Below are 23,131 nucleotides of genomic sequence, written 5' to 3'. Positions count from 1 at the left end.
GAGGGACAATCCCACACACCCACCTGGAGATCCAGGCTCTCCCAAAGAGCATCATCCCAAATCCAATTCACAATTACCACAGTGATGGCACAAGTACCATAAGAGCAAACATTATTATAAAAATTCTTTCAGTATTCCTCCAGAGATGTTTTTTTTTTCTTCTCCCTAACACTTCCATGCAGTGTTCACATGTATAAACTACTCCCAGGAAGGCCTCTACAGAATTATCAAATAATAACAGAGTGTATTTGATTGATTTTCAAATGCTTTTAAAATATTGCTGTAATCATGGCATTATACAATTAGAGCAGTATTTAGTTTTTTGACTCTTTTGCAGTTGCACATTAACACTCCATGCAGAGTGTCAGATAAACCTCAGCCACCTGAGGTTTTATTCAAGGCTTTTCCACTGGCTTCCACTTCTAGTCTCAGTCATATCAAAAGGAATCAAAACACAAAACCAGAGGAAAATTCAAGCCCAACAATAATAAAGAATATATGAAGCATCAACATTCCAACTGCCCAATAAATCTGCTTTTTACTCTATGGAGAGCCTTAACAGTTCTCTATTTTAATAGAGAAATACACACAAATTATTTGATATTAATGATGTTAATAGCTCCTTTTCCAGTTTTCTTTCAAAAGTCAGATTCCAAAGTGTCAGAATCACTAAGATTGATGTAAATGGGAAGCCCTGATCCTGTTTTCAGTTGTTTAAATAACCTAAAGCCAAAAGGCTGATATGACAAAGTTTACTTTCCAAACTAAAAGTGGTGGAATCCCTGTTCAGTACTATTTGAAGAAACTTAAGAATTAAACATTCAAATTAAACATTTGAAGCCACTGGAGGCTTCAAATCATTAGATTCCTTGACAGATTCCAGCACCTGTGTTTTGGTTCTTCCACTCACTGCATTAATAAAATTTCTATAAAAGTATTTTTCCCTGACCTTTTCAGAGTAGGCTTCAAATTTTGTTAGACAACTTGGTTTTCCAATAGAGGGGAATTACAAAAGAGACATAGTGGATAAATTTCCTAGGAGTGTCTTTTCCTCGATTTGAAAAGAACAAAAATAAAAAGGCCACAAATAAAAACCTTACAGAAACCCAAACCCAACTGGTTTCCAAGCACACACCAACCTGCAACAAAATGGCAGTTTTATGTTGGCTTTTCATCAGGTGGTTGATGGATTCAAAGAGTCTCCTCATGGATTCTTCAAATTCTGTCTGTTCTTTGCCTTCATATAACCTGTTGAGAGATGCAGCAGGTTACCCTTTCAGAATCACAGAGTTTCATCATCCTAAATATATATTTAATGTCCAATTTGTTACATTTCAGGAGTTGATCCAATTTGGTGTACAGATATTTCCCCAGTGGGTTATGACTGTTATTCCCTGTATTGTGTGTAGATTGTTCAGTTTGAACACAACATAACAACTCTGAATTGTTTTAAAAGCCTCTAATGCATGACACCTCCCAGATCTGAGCTTCTAAAACTCATTTCCCTTTCAAAGTGACTTATATGCAAAATAAAAAAAAAATACATTTATTTTTTCCCCTGCTACAACTGAGCTACTCCAGAATATTCTTCACACATTATCACTATTTCTGTCTTCTGCTGCTATTGCCATTTTTTCAAAGAGCTATTTTTACTGGTCCCACTAACCAGTCTGGTTTTGGGGGGGGGAAAAAAAGTTTCTATTTGACACTTAAAAGTTCAAAAGTGCATTTAAATTGAGATCACTTCATTATTTCTTCATTCCCTGTCCTAAAGTTGGAATCTCTCAGATTATTTCTCCTGTGTTGTTCATACTGGCTATTAATACTAAACACTGCCTGAAAAAAGAGTAAAAACACTGGGGACATGTGGAATTAGTTGTGTGAAACAGCTGTCACAGATAAAGAAAAACAAGGTAAGAAAAAAAAAAACAAGGCAACAAGAGAATCCTGAAATGGGAGGAGAACACTGTGAACTAAATGCTGTGCCCTCACTGCTCTGTTTGCTCCATCAGAAGAGAAAAATCTCTTTAAAGTCCTGTATTCCAGGGTCAGGTGCTTTTCTTTTCAGTGGGAAACACAAATTGAAGAGAACTAAAGGCAAATTGAGAGCTTTTGGCTACAACAACTGAAAATCAAAGCTGCTAAACCCCCAGCATCTAAAATGTTGTATGGAGAGGAAAAACCAATAAATACATGTATCCAGTATACTCTGCTTAGGAATGGCCCTACTGAGGTGTGAAAGCTGAGTAAAAATGCCAGAAAAATTACATTTGAAAGGCATCTTGAAACAAATAAGTCTTAGTACAAGCATACTTATATAGAAAATCACCTCATTTATTATCAGGTGGTATTTCAGGAGCTTAAGTTTTGGTCAAATTATTTCTTTTTTTCCTCCCATAGTGGAGACTGTGCTATATGGCCATTACTTAAAATTATCTTTCAATGGGAACAAAGTACATTTAAGTTGTAACAATGTGACTGCCTCTGTCTAAATGTTTATTAAATTACTTGGCTAATGTATTGATACAGCTTTTATTGACTATAAAGGTACTTTTATTGACTATTTTTTTGTTGCCACAAAAGTAAATGAAGTTTCTTGAACACATTTTTTCATGCAAGTGGAAATTTAAAGTCTCCTTGACTAAACCTGAGGGACAAGGAGGGAGGTAAGAGCATCACACATCATCTATTAAACATGTTTTTTAAATTTACTATAAGTCAAATGATGATTTTATTTCCTGATTAATCACCTAGCTTCTATTTAGACACAATGTTCTTTGTTAAATTGCAATTAAATTTAAATTTACTGTGGTTCAGAAGCTCAGATCTGGGAGGTGTCATGCTTTAGAGGCTTTTAAAACAACTCAGGGTTGTTATGTTGTGTTCAAACTGAACAATTTCTACACAACACGGGGAACAGCAGATACAAACCAATTAAAGACACTTGTTCTGAAAGCAAATTTTAAACCATAGCTAATCATTTGCTTGGAAACAACTTCATTGGTGTACATAAATTTTACCACCACAAACAACCTTGGGCCAAAGAAAGGAGGAAAACAAACACTTGATGTTTCCAGAGTCTGTGTTGTGCAAACCTTGCTGAGTGCAGGCACAAGAACATTGCTTTCCTTATATCTCTACAGTTTAAGCAGCATCCAACAAATGAAAATTTAAGTAGAACTTGGTTATTTCAATGTATCTGCCTGACAACGAGATAAAAAGCCTCCTATTTTATGTCTAATGTTACATGTCATTAATTTATGTCTTTCCTACACAGCTTTTAACTTGTAATGTCTCTTACCTTTCAAAAAGGCATCTCAGTTTTTTAAGCAGCCCATCAAATCGAGGGAGAATGATCTAAAGATCTGTCTCAGCTCTATTCATTCAAAATATCTCCAAAATATCTTCATTCAAAATGTCTCCAAGAAGGTTAATGTCAACCCTTGGAAGTGAAGTACTTTAATCGTAAATCCTAAGTTTTCTCATGGGAAGAAAATATATTAATCCATATTTTTAGGTATTTTCTTCTTTTCCAGGACCAGGAAATCAAGTGGAAAAAGTTGGATGCCAGCAGCTGTAGCTGGATATCCAGTGCCAGGGGATTCTGGTCACTGGGTGTTTTTGGAAGAGCTGTTACTGCCTAAAATAATAATTGTCCAGTGAATCTGGAGTTTCAGACTCTAGTTAAGTAGGAGCAGATATGTGTAGCTAATCACCTGCACATGCAACATGCTGCAATCATCTAATTTATGACACATTAGCCAATGTACACTAGAGATTAAAATGGACACTAAAGCTCTCTCTGAACCAAACCCTTGCCTTCTGACCTTCAGCCATACAGGAAATTTTCCATAATCCCCTACACAATGCTCCCTTCCCCATGACTCTAAAATGTCCTCTTTTGCCATGACACCTCTTATAAAAATATAAAATAAAGCTTCTGAACTACCAACGACATTCTGTTCCCATGAGCACCATCTCCTTCCTTATAGACCTTCACACAGTGTTCACCTGTGTTCATCTATAAATAGTAAATTCCTAGAGGCAAGCATATTTCTAAGGGACTGTCTACCAGCAGCAGTTACCTTCTGAATCTACTCTCACTTCAACCAAAAATTAATAATTCATCAAATAGGCGTAGTATTAAAAAACTGTAAATCTACATGGATTTTTTAAAGAAATGAGTGGTGGAATAACAGAGAAAAATTATGTTAGAGCTCCTACTGAGCAAAAGAATAGAACACCTTTCTGTTCTGTTGGATGCCAACCCCAAACAGAACATTCAGTCACTTTGCTCTACCTACAGACCTGAGTTTGCCACTGCTTATCTTCTGCCACTGCATTCCTTAAACCACGTGGCAAAGGGACATCAGAAAGAACATTAGGGGAAAACTAGCTAAGGATAAATGGAAAACCATGAAGCAGAAGGGAGGAAATGTGTCTGTGGTGTGTGGTGAGTCCTTAAGGGCCGGGTGAGTTATGGGGACATGGTTACCCAGGTGTGGTTTTTCTCCTTCCAGTTTTCCCCTCCTTCATTCTCCCATCCTCCTTTCCCACTAAACCTGAACACCACTTGTAAATGCTACACCTCCTCTGTTTGGCTGAGGAGTCTCCCCTAAAAATTCCTTAACTGGAGACCTGAAACTCCAAATTCAGCTACAAAAAATGACTGTTCTGTGCCCCCTGTGAGCTGCTGAACACGGTGTTCTCAAGGACAAGCCTCCAGCCTCCAGCCATCTGTTGCAACGTTTGGCCGTCCACTGGTCTTAGGCCAAGCCACCTGACACAAAGAAAAATCACCCTCTGAAACCTGCTGCTACTACTAAATGCAACTCTGGAATTTACACTGAGCATCAGAAAGCAGATTTGTGAACATTCCCCCTCCAAAAAATATCTCAGCGATGCCTGTGTCTTAGGCCAGTTGCCAGTTTTGTGTTTTCTTTGTAAAAATAAATACAGTTCTGCTCTAAAAATCAGCCTTTTTTGTTTCTTGGGTCTCCTTCTATCCCTGATATTAGACAGCTTGTTAAATGGCAGTAGCCTGGGTACTTACTGTGAAAATAATGTCCTTGATCTAACAATGAACTTGAAAACATATTCCAGTGCTTTCAGGGTTCTTAGGATGGGTTCACATTGCTCCCCTCTGCTGGAAGTATCCAGGTATGTCTTCAGAACAGTCATTAATTTCCTGAAGTTAAAAAACATTTTTTAAATAATCTTTTTTTTTTTTTAAATTAACTTCTTTAACTTGTTTGCCCCCTCTAAGTAAATGTTCATGCTCAGTCAAGCACACACCAGCAAACAGCACTGCAAGTATTTTTGCATTCATATTGCACAAATTCTGGCAGTATAAACAAATGAGGAGCAAATTCTTAACTGCACAAGCAAGAAAGAAATGTGAAATCTCCAAACAGCAGCATAACTTTACACAATCCTGACAACATTTTTATAGAAGTTTGTAATAAACATGCAGAAGGTAACACAAAATACTACTTCTGCCTCCCTACACCAAGCAGTGATTAAACACCTCTCCATGCTCTGAACTAACTGCAAGGAAATATTACCATAGTCTAGCATGCAGTAATATTTGCTTATTTATTTTATTTAAACACTTCTTACTTTGTATCCAAAAGCAACTTTGTGCTCAAAGCACAACTTGCTACAGAAGTGCAAAAGTTCATCTGAAACTCAGTCTCTTCATTTATAGTTCTAGAACCATCTTAAATTATTAAACCAATATTAATGATGTAATCTTGACCTTAATGCAGCCATAAGAATTAAGATTTGGGTGACTGGGGGTGATTTTCAGTACAAAAATGGAAGCTTACTGTCCCCTACCCTAAACAAACAAAACCAAACTCCCTCTCTCTCTGTGTAACTAATACATATCCCCAGCCTAACTCACATTTCAGGACTAAAATACTGTGTTTGCAGCCTCGCAGCCTTCTGGGCATTATATTCGTTGTGTGTTTCCATTTCCTCCTTTTTATATCTTCTCTGAGTTTTAACAAAATTTATCCAACTTGGATTTAAGGGCAGCCCACTCCAAGTGCCTCGATGGTCAATGTGAGTCCTCCCAGAACTCCAGAAAAGCCAGGATGAAGGGATGACTAAATAGGAGCTGAATAAATACATAATTCCAACAGTTTGGCCAACAGACCATATCATAACATGGTTATAATATGTCTGGGACACAGTATTTCCTTCCTAACTAGGAATTAGGCCACTTTCAGCTACTTGTTTATTTAATAAATGATGCTTGAAACGGAGTGAATCTTCCATGATGTGCTTGGGATCAATAATGCCAAGAAAACTCATGAAATGGGGAACAATCATAAACCATCATTATTTTGCCTCTACCCCCTTGATTAAATCATCACAATCTCCCAGCCAGGCAAGGCTTAGAAATATCTGATGCAAATAAGGCTGTCCTGAGAGGTTCTGTACCCATCCTGCCCTTCCTTCACCATGGCATTAATTTACACATTAAATTACATGTGCTAATTACATATGGAGTGGGAGAGGATTAAAGAAGGACATGTAGTTTGCACCTGAGCTCTCTGAGCCCAGTAATGCAACTTGAACTTCCCTGGAAGGTGAGAAAGGGCTGGTTGGGCACTGCTGCCTTTCAACTCCTGCAAACTCAGGGCCCAGTGCATGATTTGTGTGGCATTTGCTGTTGAGTTAGAACATGCAAATTCGGCACAGGACACTAGAAGATATCCTCAACTATTCCAAACCTTCAGCTCAAGTCTTCCATGTACTATTCATATCCCAAATTACAGTTCTGCTTCAGTCTGACACCCCATTAAGCTGCCAGAACAAGGCTTCAGGTAGATTATAAAACCACATTCACCCTGTTAGAGCACTTCCCCAAGATCAGCACTAACTGAAGATGTTCCCTTCCTACAATCATCTGCTAAAACCTTTTCTAAATAAAGTAGGAATCCAGGATTAAATTTACTGGATAATATGCCTCCACAATTTCTACCCTGTTTTGTGAACCCATGTCTTCCTCTCTGGGTATTGTCTGGCAGCTCCAAAACTTAAAAAAATATAAATAAAAAACTCCACCACAAGGGTGTCAACCTGCCCACTGGCGTGACCATGTAACAAATGCTAAAACTCCATTTCACAGCAGAACACATAACAAATACCAAAATTCCACTTCACTGCACTGAAACCCTCCTGGTGCAACATCACACTGAAATGCATAGGAAGACTTGACAGTTCCCAAAGAGGTTTTTTTTTCCCCCTTGAGTTTGCTTGATGTAAAAAAATACGTGGAAACCTCTGTAAATGGGTTAAGAACATCCTCAAGTCCTCACTTCAGGCTTTTCAGCTCAAGGCCAGGGATATAAAGGGAGAGGCTTTACAGCAAAGTATCTTTTGATAAACTTGACAGGATACAGGTGAAGTGCTCAGGCACAGCAAAATCCAGACCACAGAACTGAATGCCAAAGAATCATTTAACCAACAAATGCCCAAGAATCATTTAACCCCAAATAATTTGCTATTTGTTCATTAATTCCAGTTATAATCACACGTGTCTCAGAGGCAGGCTTGTTTCCAGATAAGCAAACAGCAACATCCAAACAGCAGTCACCATTCATTACATCAGATAAGTCACAAACAGGATTTACTTTCTTTAATATGATGGTGGAGGTTTAAGAAAAAGAGAAGGAAGAGAAAACAAACTTACTTGTATGCCAGTGTTGCACTAAAATGCTGTTGGATATAGGCTTCCAAAACAGTGTTAAAGTGTTGGAACTTACGGTCTGCAATGAGCCCAATGATGTAGATCTAAACAGACATGGACAGAATTAGCCACAGCCACATTTCAAATTTAAATGTTAGCCCTCTGAAATATTTCTGATAATTCACTGTTTAAGGGTTTTTAAAGAAACTTGATTTTCAGTCAATTAGTAATATTCCATCTGCTCTGCAGTGATTTAAAGATTAATTCCCCGAAATGAGCCACTTGGTTGCTCATTCAAACTTATCAGGTTCTTTGCTTTGACAAATGAAATCCTTGGTGCTGACTCTTACCAGTGCATCAAAGACAAGGATGTCATACTCATTACTGTGGGAATGTTCCATCATGATGTTAAACAGGGCATCCAGTGTGTCTTGGAGAAACTACAGAACAACATGAAAGGACAAACTGGTGACCAATTCAACTTGAAAACCTCACAAGTCATTTTTCAGAGGGCAGACTTGGTTTCTCTCAAATTAGAATTTTAATACCTTCACTGAAACATCACTTTAATTCAGTAAACACTTGTAAGGATTTAGGCTCTAGTTTCTTTAATTTTAAGAACCTACATCCTCAGACACATGAGCAATCAATAATACATGCTTAGCTCAAAGCTTATGGAAAAGCTAAAAATATTATATAAATGACATAACTCTCTAAAACTGCATTCCTACTTCCTTAGTGACACAGATTAGTAGTTGCTATTTTCACATATACATGATGATTAAAAAAAGCTCTTCATATTTCTGTGGTCTGATTCAAAGTCTGCTTTAAATCAAAGGAAAGTATCCCAGTGACTTGGGACATAATGGTTAAAAAAATCTACCCTTTTTTTTTTTTTTAAGTTCTCCTTCCTCTTCTCCAGAGACATTTAATGCTTATATTTAAAGATACAAATGTGTCTTCCATTTTCCAAAATATTAACATTTTTTTTTCACATTATACTCATTAAATTAATAAAGTGCTTCATTGGGTACATAGCACATCTTGGTTTTAATATCAACACATAAATTAATAGTAAGAAGTACAAAGAAAGCAGTAGGAATTGTTTGTGATGTTTCAGATAGACAAAAACAACCAGCTGAACAGAGACTACAGAAAATATTTTTACCATTACTGCCTTCATCTTCTATCAAGTTCATTTATAAAATTTTCTGCACTTGCTCAAAAGTTGACCTGTGACATACATGTATCTGTCTAAAGCAACAATGTTCAAAATAATATTCCTGGTATTGAATTTTCCATTCAGGCACAAAATTTCCAGCAACATAAAACAATAGAGAGAAGAAAAGAATCCCAATAAATTAATTACCAGTGAAAGCAGACAAGTTTTGGTAATAATCTTGCAAATCCCCACAGCCCATAGCCAATACCAGAGATATGTGAGAGCAACAAGTAGGAATAAAGCTGGATAGCAGTGAACAATCCTGTCCAGCTGTTTGCTTTTTGCTCCCTCTAATGCAGAGCTTTGCTCATGTCCTTTGCAAACGATCCTTGACAAAGGCATTGAACTGCACGACAATCAAAAAACAAAGTACAACCATCAGGCTTTTTCAGTTCCAATGTTTGCTGTGACTGAGCCTCCAGTTTCATTTTCGTTTTGGAACTATTGACCACGTGCTCTGCCACGGTATGGAGGGACAGGGAGAACAACTGTTATTGGAATAACTATTTAGAGATGTACCTTCACCACTTCCTCTCCATCCACGATCTTCAGCTTCTCCAGGTTCTCCTGGAGCAGCTCTGGCTTCATCCTCCACTTCAAGAGACCCAGCAAGCCCACTGATGGAACACAGATGGACAGGCACTCACTTTAAAACTATCATCAACTGCTGCAAGTGTCTTCTTTCTAAACTGCCTGCTCAGAAGATACCCACCATTCTGAGTCAGCTTGGTGGAACAAACCAGGGTTGAAATGTAAAATGCATCTCTGGAGCTCACTGAGAGCCCCCCCACGATACTCGAGCTCCTGACTAAGGTTGCTCCTTTGTTCTCCACGTGCTGACGTGTGGAAGGTAATGTCAAATAAGCACCAGCATCCTCCATTTTCTTACTGTCCCCCTGAAAAACAACACACCAGCCATCACATACTACAAGCCACTGGATTTAAAAGTAGGCTTATGTTGTGTTTTCTAGAGAAGTAAACAAAAATCTCTGTTTCCGTGGACTTCAGCCAATGCACTAAAGGATCCTCAAGTCCCAGTGTGGCTCCTACAGGAGTCAGTGTTAGTCAGAAAGAAAGGCAGAAATGAGCATGCAGGGAAAATACCTCACTGAAATCATGCAGGTCTGTGTTTTAAGGTGCACTAAGGGACTGTGAGGGGTGACATCACTGGCAGAGTAAAAACAAGAGCCAATCTTTGCTTAAAATGTCAATACCTATGGAACACAATAGACTGTTGAGCATCACCTTGAGGACTGGACCTTTAATATAAAAGATAAAGACACGGTAAGGTTGAATTTTAAATCAGACAATACACTGCAGTAACTAAGTGACAAGTATCACAGTATTTATGGTTTTCAATAGAATGAACAGTACAAAACCAGAGAGCCAACAGGTATTTTTCCCTCCATCAAGTTTTGTGCCACAACCCTTGCATATTTTCTGTGTCTCAACTTATTATTCCCCAGACAAGAAAGTAATTTTAGGCAAAGGCAATAAAAATCACGCTCCTCACTGTTTACAGAAAGGAGCTTCTCTTTAACAAAACTACTTCAGAAAATCTCCCTGTTTAGTTTGAGGTGTCACATAAAGCTACAACCCCATGACAGATAGGACTCTACTGCAGCCCTTCAGTCTACAGCTGTGCACAAACAAGGAGTTACAAAACCAAAAATCTAGAAAGATGTTTTAAAGCCTTGGGGTATTTATCTGATTCAGTGACCAGAGATGTACAGTTCCTACTTCCTATCAAACAAGAGGTAAAGTTAAAAATTGACTATAAGAGACTTAGACAAGAGGCAAAATCCTTATGCAGCAAACCAGAAGACATTACTAACATGTCTGATTGTATCAAGCTTGCCAAATAAGTACTCTCAGAGTTTCTGGAACCAAAAGAAACTCCTGACCTCCTCTTTTTGAGACAATTTAGACAGACAATGGGGAAAAGACTTGAAATTTTGATTTGAAAGTCTATCAAAAAGATCCAATGCCTGAAGGCATTAAAGTACAGTACACTGTTTAAAATTGGCAGTTTTCAAATTACTTGTTTTGAGAGGCCAGATGTATGACTGCTTTAAATACTTACAGCTTACAATTACTGCTTTTAATACTAGAATAGGCAAACATATGTCAGAAAATCTGTCTATTTTTCACAACCATAAATTAGGTCAACTCTGTTTAGCATTTCTCATCCATGCTGTCACTTAAGAAAAAATTACTGGGCTGATGCAGAAACGAATTAGGTGGAATTTCATAACCAACATTACCCACACTGTCATATGTGATGGTTATTTTCCTTCCAGTCTCAGTATTTATCAATTTTCAATGAAGACAAGATAAATAACTACACACTGCCATCAATCTTTTTTTTGGATTACCTAAGCAACTTGATTTAGTTGGATGCATCTCACTTGCTATTGATATCACAGCAACCTAGTTGACTGAAAAGAGCCCTGAGAAGTTTCTTTTGTGTTGGGAGTGATTTCTGGTTCTTGGTTCCTGCTAAACACCATTCTCCAAGGTGGGGGGGAACCCAAACCAAGGTCTTGAAACATCCCTTGCTTCAGTTCACAAAGCCAAAGATGCTGCTTGTGTCCTATCAGGGCCAGCCAAAACTATTCTTCACATCCAAAAATCAGACTCCTGAAGCTTTTACTTCTGTATCCCCTACACAGAGCAGTTCCAAACAACCAGTTCATTAAGACTGCATTCCCAGATTATTCATGTGACAAAGATTTTAAACAAACCAAACAATTCCCTCCCTTCAGCAAGAGTAATGGTACCCACCCAGCTGCTGAGCTTCAGCATAACTTTCTCTATATTGCAGATGGCCAAAACCAAAAATATCAGTGAAAAAGTCCTAAGAGTAAACACCTCTAATTGCTCTTAAATAATTTCTGACTGAAACTCAGAGCAACATTTACTGAACGTGGGACAAGTTACAGCGTTTTTTTCAGATGAAAAGCATATTATCTTTGATAGAATAGTAAAATCAGTCTATCACTAAGTAAAGATGCAAAGCAGTCAAAGAGAACAGTGGAAAAAAAGTGTGCTGTGAGGGGAAAAAAGGAAGAAAATCGAGGCAATACCTTTAAGACTAACAAATCATGGATACCATCCTGCAGAGTTGTTCCATCCTCCTTCATCAGCCTTATGTAAGCCATTGCAAAATTCTTTTCTCCTTTATCTTTGGCTGAAGAGCAAAAAAGACTTTCAGTTGGCTACTCACCAATGAATTAAAATTCCCCACAGTCAGAATTCCCTACTCACACTCTTGAGTCGACCTGTGCCTGAACATGAAGCGCAGGTGAATCCTCTGCATGTCCTCAATGGGCACTGCCACCTTTGGCAAAATCAGAAAACAAGAGGAGAGTTAGGGGGGTGGAGGTGGAAAGTGGTTTCAGGTGTGATGAGCTCCTATTTTAGAATAAACAAGCACCACTTCTGCTGCTTTCCTAACTCCTTTCACAGGCCACTTGAAACTATTGAGTAACAGAAGTGGTGGCTGATAAGGAACGATCTGTTAGACTTCGCTCAAAGCCTAAAACCAAAGAAATGAAGCACAGGACACAGTTAATGCACACAGCTGCTTGTGTGCTAGAAAATAACCCCACTGCAAGTCTTACTCACCCCCTTAACCAAAGAATTATCCAGCTGCACTATGCAACTTTCACATTTCTGACAACTGGTTTAATAAACAAGTGAAAAAAGTATGAAAATTCTAGCAAAATAAATAGACTATGTTTTTGTGATTAAATTTAGCATCACAGCCTTGAGTAAAATCACAGCAACTCTCAGGTGCTTTATTCTTAATACATAACCTTTGGGGCAAACACACAACAAAAAAGGCCAACAACATAAGAAAAAGCAAGAATTTTCATGTTATCAGGTTTATAGTTCTAAACTTTCAAGACTTGCACTCCTTTGTGTCCATTCACAACTTCCCTTTACAAATCTGACTACATAACACTCCTCCGTGTTAACTACACTTTTCAACAGGATCTACTGTTATTACTTCTGTGCACAAGTCTGAACTACAGAATAATTTTCAAAAGTAACAAGTAAAGTAAGCAATAAACAGAATGAGTCAATATTTTCAAAACAACAAATTAGCTTCTGTTGGAAATTACACTTCCATTCCCTCCCTCTGCTGCACAATCACAGCAACACACCTTTAGGTAATAATTGCAGACTTGTCATACATGGCTATTTTGTCTTAAAAAGAAATTATGCTTGCTAGGAAGCCTCATACATGCTTTATAAGAACCATTTCTGGCAGCTTCTGGGCATTTTCCAACCACAGACATTAAAGCTTGATTAGATAATTATTAAGTGTGCCTCTAAAGAAAACCAAGGCAGTTTTTTTCTCTCTAAAATCATGAGAAGGGGTGGGTGGGGCACTTCCCTTTGATTGGTTTGTTTGTTTGTTTTTTAATTGAAGCTGCTAATCTCTGTTGTTTCACCACGGTGAAACAAGTGCAATCTTTCACTTTTGACAAGCACTGTTAGGACACGAGGTTATCTGAGCTGATCTCATCCTCTCTGCTGAACAGAATCCCAACATCATTTTCTAGGCCAAATTTCAAGGCTGGGTGATTGTGTATCTCTAATAACCGATGTATGACTAAGGCTCCTTCCTTCAGCTGTATCAGGGCCAAGATGTTCTTTAGAAAAAGCTGATGCTGTGCAACCTTTCTGCGTGAGATACTCCGAAGTGAAAAGAGCGAGAAGCATCCCAGCGGTACCTTCAGGGTCTCCATCCAACGCGGCTGTTTGACCTGATAGTAAACCACCGATCTGTACTCGCTCACGGGCTTGTCCCCAGCGCCCAGACACACGGCGTTCTGACAAAAGGAGGGGAAAAAACAGCGCTTAGTGCCTCGTTAATTTGCGGGGATTTTTGTAACTTGAGCAAAACCAAAGAACCGCCGAAAAGAGCCGCCCTCGGCAGTCCCGACCCGGGAATCCCCAAGGGGGATGCGGCATCAACGCAGCGACCGCGCCCAGCCCGAGCCAGCAAGGCTCAGCGCAGGCCAGCCCAGCCCCAGCCTAGGCTAGCAGCCAAGCTAGCAGCCCAGCTCGCCCAGCCAGCCGCCCAAGGCTCAGCCCAGCCAGCTCATCTCCCAGCCTAGGCTCAACCCAGGCTCAGCTCAGCTCAAACTCAGCCCCAGGCTCAACCCAGGCTCAGCTCAGCTCCAGCCCCAGGCTCAACCCAGGCTCAGCTCAGTTTAAACTCAGCCCCAGGCTCAGCCCAGCTCAGCTCAAACTCAGCCCCAGGCTCAGCCCCAGGCTCATCCGAGCTCAGGCTCAGCCCCAGGCTTATCCGAGCTCAGGCTCAGCCCAGCTCAAACTGAGCTCAAGCTCAGCCCCAGGCTCAGCACCCTGCCCTCCCAGCCGGTTTGAATTTAGACATGGCCTCATTTAAAATTGAATAGTAATGACAGCACCAACAGAGGGGAAGCGCTGATGTGAAGATACAGCGCTTTCCAAGCCTGTGAACACAATGAAAATAAACATTTGCCCCGATCTGTGGGCAGGGCCAGTGTAATCGCGATTTACAGGGGTCACACAGCAGAGTCTAAGAGCGCTGTGAGGAACATGCAACAGATTTGATTTCTCCAACTGATGAATTTAAGTAACCAAGACATCACCTCAATTAGTATAAGAAACACACAAAGGGAAAAGAAATAAATCTAGCTTCATTATTCTATTTTTTACTCCATTTACTTTAAAATGCTCTATTCCAGCAGAATCTCAGAAGTGCTTGGCTGCCACCAGAGCTGCCTTCCAAACTGAACATTGTATAGGCACAGATATCAAACACTTCAAATTTTCCCACTGTCTAAAGACTATCAGAACTAAGATGCAAGTTAAAGGTTTGGTCAAGTTCAAAAGCTGTGGCAACCAAGGAATTCAGGGTTTTTTAGTGACTCTGTGAAGACACTTGACCTGCATCTGCCCGGTCTGGCTGACCTGTAATGCTGATCACTGGAGCAGCAAGATGCCTGACACCTCACCAGGCACCAGACATGAACCTGAAGTGCATGAAGGAAGCAGTGTCAGAAGCCTGCTTCAAACCCCAGGGTGCCCTGGGAGCAGAAGGGTGTGATGCTGCTGCCTGAGGATGATTTGTACACTCTGGTCACAGTGATTTAACAGCAGAAAGCTGGGTCTCATCTGCCTGAGCAGAGATCCTTCAAGGTTCATGCACCCACTTGTTTGAATGTATCCTGTGGCATTCACTTGGAACAAAAGTTACTTGTACAACAGTAAAACCAGGGCTGGTTCTGCAACTATTCTGAAACTGTTTTGATACCTAAACAGAGCCAGTTTCCAGTGTAGTGAACATATATCTGGATAACGGGAAACATTGAAATTAATATCAATTATTGGCTGGGGGTTTTTTTAGATGCTAAAAGGGAAAACCAATTACTTGTTTTATTAGTTGCAATCAACAGCATTTCAACTGACTCCTCAACATGTTGCTTAAACATGTCTAAGGCACTTTACCTACAGAAAGCTGGTGTGGTGTTTCAGCTCGTACACAATGTGACAAATCCACTTTCTCCTACTATTTGCAGAACTGAACATACAGAATATTGGAATGCAAGATTTAATGCATTGTAATAGCTTTAATTCTTTCAGGAATACTTTGGTGTCTATGTATTTTAAGCATATTAACTGTGATTAGACAGAATACAGAATAATTTGTGTGCATGCAAGTCGTGGTTGGGTGCTGCCATAGGTACAGGTAGTGCTTTGTAACCAGTTACAATTTGTTCTGTGGACCTTAAGCATTATGTGGGTTTAGGATTCTCTTCACTAGAGCTTTAAAGTTACATTTTAGGTCATAAAAACATTTCTGCAAGTTGTGAACCACGGTGAGTTACTCCATCTTTATTTTGTCTCAGGGAGTGTCATTATGATTTCATCCTCATGATCACAACAACACAAAGCTCAGAAAAGGAAAGGTCAAAAATCCCCCTGAATACCAAACTGGTGATAAACCCCCAAGGAAAAGAAAAGATCTTCAAAATAGGAATAGACAAGCAAAAAGACACTGCAAACATTTATGTTGCAGGTCTGATTGTCGCCACTTAATTCATTCTTTGCCATGTACTTAATTCAAGGGACAATGACACAAATCCTGGCATGAACCAAGGGTTTGTTATTAGCAGAAATGGTACTTCTGACATTTTAATGTGCAAGTTGAATTCCTCTGGGAATTCCCACAAGAAAAACCCCAGAGTAAGAATGCAGTAATTGTCAGAATCAGCATTTGTTCCTTGGCACAGCTTAAATAGGTCATTCAATGTTATTCCTTGTTACAGTTTTATGGAAGACATTTATAGGGCTTTAATAGATAGATCACTTTAAACATCATAAAACTTGTCTGTCACAAGATGTCATAAGCTGACACAAGTAAGGGATTAGCAAGTCTTTGAATAATGTTATTTTCTAAAAATGTATAAGGTAGTTAAGTCTTACTTCAAAAACACAACTCATGTTTCTGTATGTTTTTCATACAGAAAAAAAAAAAGAAGACTTACTGGCAACACTTTTCCTTCTTCATCACAGACACACATGATCACTTCCACATTCCTCTGAGTTGTTTTATTGTATTTATCAAAATCTCCATACAGCAGTGTAATATATATGTCATTTCTTATATCTCCTAAAAAACAAATCGAAAGGTTAAAAATCAATTAAAATGCTGTGAGAGCAAAGGGTCAACTGAACTTCACACAAGTATCTCCTTTTTTGAAACAGATAAAATTGCATTATTTTCCATCTGAACTTAATTTTTCAGTTTTTATTCTTAGCTAAAGAGAAACTACGACGTGATGACGAACGCAACAATAAGGAGCTCTCCGAGGGACTCGAAGGAATTCTCGTCCTGCCCCGACACCTGCTGGTGAGGTGGAGGATGATCCAGTAGGAATTTTCCCCAAATTCACAGCTCTCTTTCTAGAGGGAGCTTCGAGGTTTAATTTTCTCCTGTCAACAAATTCCTATGACTTCAAAAAGTATCGAAATTTTACTTAGGTTAGGAGGGAAAGGCTTAAGATGGTTGGTTTTGTTTTTGTTTTTTCAAAAAAAGAAGCACTGCATAGAGAGGGATTTCAATTGGAAGATATCTTGTCATAAATTAAAAAAAAAAAAGATTGTAAACTCATATGTTTATTCTTAGCAAAGAACAGTGATAAGTTACAATAAAAACAAGGGTAATTAAAAATTGAAGTGACACCCACCATAATCTACTGGCAGGACATGAAAACAATGTACAAGGAGACAGGATTATCCCTCACTGTCTTGATTTTATTTTTTCTGTTTCAGTGCCAGCAAATATTTTCCAAGGATTTCACTGTTTTATATAAACCTTTAATACTGGAACAATATTAGAGTGAATTCTAAAGAGCCTCTGAGTTACCCCTTACAGAACTAAGCAAGGCTGCAGCTGCTGCTCATTAAAAGAGGGAATGAGAGGAAAAAGTCCCTTCCTATTCCAGAACAAAGCACCTCCTACCTGGCATGATGATTTCAGGGAATCCCAGCTTTCTAGCAACAACAGTGGTTCTGTCCACCAGGTGTGGGTAGTCCTTTCTAGTCTGAATCACATCTCCAACCAGCATTTTCACAGTCACCCAGACACCTGTTAATAGGAAAAAAAAATAAAAAAAAGGAGGGGGGGAAAAAATTGCATTTCTGGTAGGGAAAAAAATAACCTGTCTTCAAATAATTGCCTCTTCCACTCAGGAAAGCAGGGATAAGAATTCACTTTCCTCACTTCCTGAAGATGAAAGTAAAAGCCCTGTAGTCCAAAAGTGCCTCTACCAGTTTAATCAGCCTCTAAGATTCTGCAACAAACTCATGATTCTTCACTTCCAGCTTCAAAGTTGACCCACCACCATGGTGGTGCTACAGCTCTAACATAAACCAATGTGTTTAAAAGGCAAACAATATAAAATGAAGTGTCACAAAAACACCTTGTTATTTAAAAGAAAATAATAGAAATGCACTTTACCTTGTCCCCCACTGTCTCCTTTGGAAGCAGTGATTTTGCTTAGGAGGCTGTGTAAAAAATCATTCTCTGCCACTACCCTGCAGGAGAAACAGCAATGTCTGTTAGGAATTAAGTGCTAAATAGGTCAGACCAGAACATAAATGACAAACAGCCTCAGTCTTCTTTGCTGGACTGGACCCTCTTGTGATATGTTCTATAATTTCATTCTCTCTCCCTCAAGTTCCAGCCCACCCCCTTTCAGTTCTGTGTACACAGAAATGAAAAAGATTCAGTGACCAGCTCAGGATGGCATTTGGGGCCACAGTGACCATGGGAACACCCTCACCAACCTGCCCCTCCAGCCCCCTCCACTCTCCCTGATAAACAGCTAGAGAAATGAACTTGGAACTTTTATCAGCTGCTTCTGAGCTTAGAAAGAAATTCTCACACAACCAACACGTTGGATCAATTTGGAAACAAGAGAAATAATAAACCAGTGTGTCATAGCTGGGTCTTTCAGAATTAAATTTATTCTCCACAGCACAGGGCAGCAGTGCTAGGTGGGATGCACAAAGATCTTCCCAGTAAATACTGGAATCTCTGCATTGGATCTGTGAGCATCACAGTTTTAGGCAGCTGGTCTGGCATTCCTTTTGAAAATAATATGTGATAATTCTATTACTTTTTAAAGGAAACCCATTTTTTTCTCAGATTTTTCTCAAATTCAACACAGAACCAAGTTCATAAATTAGTAGCTACCTGTGCTTGTAAAACTTACTGTGGAGTAGGGGTAACTATTTGGCTTGGTTTTGTGAAATAGGATGTGGTACCAGCTGTCTGAAGGAGCACATTCATAGAATTATACATTTATTTAACATGCTGTGGAATCCCTGTCAAGTCCTAAATGCCTTTTCAAGTCACACTTAAATAATGAACAGCATAACATTGTTACAGCATAAAATTACTAAAAGGAAAACTTATTCTTCAACCATTTCAGGTTGTTAGAGCTAAAGAGACAGATAAATATTCTTGTGCTTATCAAAGAGAGATCTAGGAGTGTCTTACGGGTGAAAGGGAATGAAGTGCTGCTTTTCTTCATCACTTTCAGCTTTCCCTTTTATGATATCTGTGATATCCATGACTAGAGGAGAGAAAAGAAAAATCATTAAAATATATAATAGCTCTGCAAAAGGGCTCTTTTTATCTATGAACGATGTTCTTGTTCCTCTTGAGAAATATGGATTTTCACTACCAAGCAGTGCAGCCCAACAGGGGCAGGTTTGTGGGGCAGAGCATTTAGTGCAAAGTCCACACTACAAACCTTGAGAAAAGGGAGAATTCAGACTAGTTGTGGTCTAATCCTGGGAATAGAGGTATGAGTGCATTGGTGATGCTTTGGGAACATAATCATGGGCTTGATTTCATTTGCAAGGAATTCTATCATTAAACTCTGCCACTGTGCTTTCATTTGCACTTAGCAGGAAGTTATGCAGCCAGGAAATTAATAATAATATAATTAAAAATTAATAACAATTACTTGTATTATTGTGTACTTAATTATACACTTAATAATTGCATTATCATATAATTAATAATAAATAACTAATCAAAAATAACAGCAACATTAAATCCAAAAGCACATTTCTGACTTGAACTAAAACGCAGTTTTTAAGTCTTTATGGACTTAAAAAAAACCCCAGAAGGTAGTTGATAGAGTTGGTTTGTGTTCTGAGTTGTCTTGGTAGAGATTCCACATTCCAGGGCTGGCAAATATCCCTTGGGTCCTGCTTGAGCTCCAGCACAGGAGACATCAGGTACCTGCCACCCCAAAAGGCCTCCGGAGCCCTTGGGTGTATTTCTTGGAATTACTGTCCCTCAGATCCATCTTCCCAACTCGGACTATTTGACACACTAAATAAATTTTGTCTCTGCTCAAGTCTTTATTTCCGAGATCCTAAGGTAGAAACAGAAAAGAATTGAAGTATTACTTGAGGAAAAACCAAGCTGTGCCATTGAAACAGGACCTCCAGCAAGAAACTGAGTCTTAGAAATCAACAGGGGAAAAAAAACAACTAACAAAACCAAACCAAACAAAAACACCTCCAACAAACAACAACTAACCAAATCAAACCAAACAAAAACACCTCCAACGAACAAAACACTCTGAGCACAAAGGATGAATTTGAAAGGATAAAATTTGAAGAAAATATAAGGTAAGATAAATAGAGAAAATCGTAGCAATCAAGAGACACAGCAGATAAAAATATCAAGTCATCAGCAAATCTAAGAGGCAACAAATTCTTCTGAAGAAAGGCCACTGAAGCACTGGCACATTAAAGCATTCAGAGTCTTGCTCTGTTTCCAAGATTGTCTCTTGTTTCCTTCTTCCCCTTGTCCCTTCTGCAGGAGTTCTGGCAGTGACCACAGAGAAGAGACAATTGGATTTGCCAGTATGAAGTAAACAGGAAACACTTACTGTGAACACCACTTTCAGGTTGTTGAGCATATCTATCTCCTTTGGAAAGCCTCGGCTCCCCCATCTCACCAAGTAATTCTCACTGTTTGGAAGAGAAATATCTCATTGTCATGTGATTCAAAAATTCCTCCCTTACACGGTACAGAAAAAAAGCTGCATAACAGGCACTCTGGGGTGATGGTTTAAATCTAATACCAGACTAAAAAGACAAGAAAAACACTGTACAAATATCATCACTAAGCTTGCAAAAAATAACTTGAACATAACACAAATTGACATATTTTTTTTTTTTTAGAAAACATCACCATTATCATAGTCTGTTTGGTGGAAATACTCAACAGAAACAAAATCTGTCTTGGCATTTATAATTTTCTCTCATTTTTTTCCACTCTCCCTCTTTCAGCACTTGACCCCAGACACCACAGTATTCCCCATCAACAACAATCTCTTAAATTTGCAACGACAGTCTCTTAAATTTGCAACGACAGTCTCTTAAATTTGCAACGACAGTCTCTTAAATTTGCAACGACAGTCTCTTAAATTTGCAACGACAGTCTCTTAAATTTGCAACGACAGTCTCTTAAATTTGCAACGACAGTCTCTTAAATTTGCAACGACAGTCTCTTAAATTTGCAACGACAGTCTCTTAAATTTGCAACGACAGTCTCTTAAATTTGCAACGACAGTCTCTTAAATTTGCAACGACAGTCTCTTAAATTTGCAACGACAATCTCTTAAATTTGCAACGACAATCTCTTAAATTTGCAACGACAATCTCTTAAATTTGCAACGACAATCTCTTAAATTTGCAACGACAATCTCTTAAATTTGCAACGACAATCTCTTAAATTTGCAACGACAATCTCTTAAATTTGCAACGACAATCTCTTAAATTTGCAACAGGCTCAGGCTTCTCCAAACTTCTGCAATGTTCAATCCAGGATCAAAATACTTGGAAACCTAGAATCCTTGAGTAGAGCCAGCAACTAGTTTTGTCCACACTTCACTTTGCTTTTGGTTTTGTCCCTTTTATTTCTATATTCCCTGCATTATTAGCACGGTGGCCATTATTTTACTTCATTTGGGCTGGCTGCTTTTGCTGCTCTTCTCCAGCGAAAAGAGGAAAGTTTACCTGATAATTGTTGATTTCTGTGGGTCGTAGAGTGACATGAAGAGTTCTGCATCCTCTCCAATCCGGCAGACAAAGTTCCTCACAAACACATAGAGGCTGTGGGTGGGGGATGAAGACAGTCGGGAATATGATGCATAGTCTGGCTGATCCTTGGACTGCTCAGAAGGAGGGAAATCATTAGCTGGATCCAGGAATTAAAATGGTGGGATACTACAAGCAGTTTAACTGTTACGTATCATAAAAAGTGAACCTCGAAAAATCGTAGGAAGTTTGGATTAAAATGCTTGTTTCCAGCAAATAAGAATTGCCCTTCACGTTGCTGTCAAAGCTTTGCTTAATAAGGCAGACACGGTGAGCAAATAAGGTTCTGACCCTCCACCAGGCTTCAGCAGGGGTTAACATCCCCTTCTGCAAGGAAGCTGGAGAGTCACCAGGTCAGAAGTGGAGAAATGACAGAGATATTGAAGATCCCACCTTCCTCCTCTGAGCCCTCCCTGCTCACAGGGAGATAAAAAGCTCAGACTTGGTTCTGGAAAGCATTGAACCCAGACCAGGGGGCCACCCCATGTGCAAATAATGACAAAGTTAATGACAGAGATGCCTTAAATCACTTAGAGGACTTGGTGTGAGTAAGATCTTCCTTTGTATGGGATTGTAAACTTATTTCCCAGCAGGGCTCTCCTTTCAGAAATGGAACAGGGTTTATTTTATTGTTTTTTTCCAGGCAATACAATAGCCAAACTGTTTTTCTTCCCTTCTTCCTTCACCTCCAGGAACCTTCCTATTTTGAGAATCTTAAATTTACTTTCACTCAGAAGAAAAGAGCCAGATTAAGTTTCACTCTTGTATATGAATATATTCAAAACCTTACCTCCCCCAGGCTGCTTTCAGTGGAACTACTCTGAAGTCCATTTCTCAAATTTTGGTAAAATACTGTGCCTAAAATGCTTAACAGTGTTTTTGCTATGCTGCAGCAACTTAAAACCCTTTAGGAGAGAGCAGGGAGTTGGACTTGATGGTCCTTATGATTTTTCCACCTTGAGATGTTCTATGACTCCCCTGTAAGTTCAGTTCTTCAGCCACCAGGCAATTACTTAAAGGGGGAAACAATTTCCCCACTTTTAAAGATGTCAGTACAGAGGTAAGCCTGTAAGTCTGAAAGAATTAATTTTGGACACAGCAAGATATAGCAGAAGGTCTGCAATCCACATCATGACGGGCTTTCAGTGTGCTGGAAGCACCAGCAAAATGAAATAAGTCTCTTTGAAGAGGAGACAAATAACATGCTGAGATCAAGACACAGCTGAGCAGGTTCACTGACTCAAAAATAGGCTCCTGAATTCTACCTATACCCCAAGAAGCAGCTACTTAACACCTGATGGCCTAAACCCATTGTTTGCCTCTATTTTTAAAGCAAGTCACCACAGTCCTTTGCAGATTCCCAAGTTTAATTTTCCTTATATTGTCCTTATATTTTCCTTATGTTTCCTTATAGTTCCTTATATATGTTAATCACATTTTGATGTGTGGGGAGCAACATTTGTTTAGTGACAACTGTTGAGAACAACTCAAAAAGTTTTTTTTGCAGTGGTTTGTCATGG

At 39.0% G+C, this 23,131-nt stretch overlaps 1 protein-coding gene across 1 annotated transcript in view; it reads right to left on the bottom strand.

The window, feature by feature from the left end:
- Nucleotides 1–23,131, bottom strand: part of DOCK2 (dedicator of cytokinesis 2) — a 175,459-nt gene that overhangs the window by 136,164 nt on the left and 16,164 nt on the right. The window contains exons 8-23 of the mRNA XM_029960275.1: nucleotides 21,531–21,685; nucleotides 20,399–20,480; nucleotides 19,741–19,876; nucleotides 18,988–19,063; nucleotides 17,944–18,020; nucleotides 17,446–17,571; nucleotides 16,469–16,593; nucleotides 13,664–13,762; nucleotides 12,189–12,261; nucleotides 12,008–12,111; nucleotides 9,634–9,817; nucleotides 9,441–9,538; nucleotides 8,050–8,139; nucleotides 7,703–7,803; nucleotides 5,054–5,188; nucleotides 1,140–1,248 (exon numbers count right to left, since the gene is read on the bottom strand). Of these exons, the coding sequence (XP_029816135.1) occupies nucleotides 1,140–1,248; nucleotides 5,054–5,188; nucleotides 7,703–7,803; nucleotides 8,050–8,139; nucleotides 9,441–9,538; nucleotides 9,634–9,817; nucleotides 12,008–12,111; nucleotides 12,189–12,261; nucleotides 13,664–13,762; nucleotides 16,469–16,593; nucleotides 17,446–17,571; nucleotides 17,944–18,020; nucleotides 18,988–19,063; nucleotides 19,741–19,876; nucleotides 20,399–20,480; nucleotides 21,531–21,685 (1,770 nt within the window). The remainder of the gene's footprint in view (nucleotides 1–1,139; nucleotides 1,249–5,053; nucleotides 5,189–7,702; nucleotides 7,804–8,049; nucleotides 8,140–9,440; nucleotides 9,539–9,633; nucleotides 9,818–12,007; nucleotides 12,112–12,188; nucleotides 12,262–13,663; nucleotides 13,763–16,468; nucleotides 16,594–17,445; nucleotides 17,572–17,943; nucleotides 18,021–18,987; nucleotides 19,064–19,740; nucleotides 19,877–20,398; nucleotides 20,481–21,530; nucleotides 21,686–23,131) is intronic.

Source organism: Manacus vitellinus, unplaced genomic scaffold (assembly GCF_001715985.3).
Source record: "Manacus vitellinus isolate BGI_N305 unplaced genomic scaffold, ASM171598v3 scaffold_25_pilon, whole genome shotgun sequence".
In the NCBI taxonomy this organism is placed as follows: domain Eukaryota; kingdom Metazoa; phylum Chordata; class Aves; order Passeriformes; family Pipridae; genus Manacus; species Manacus vitellinus.
Note: the sequence above shows the minus strand (reverse complement) of the source record. Positions and strands in the feature narration are given on the sequence as shown.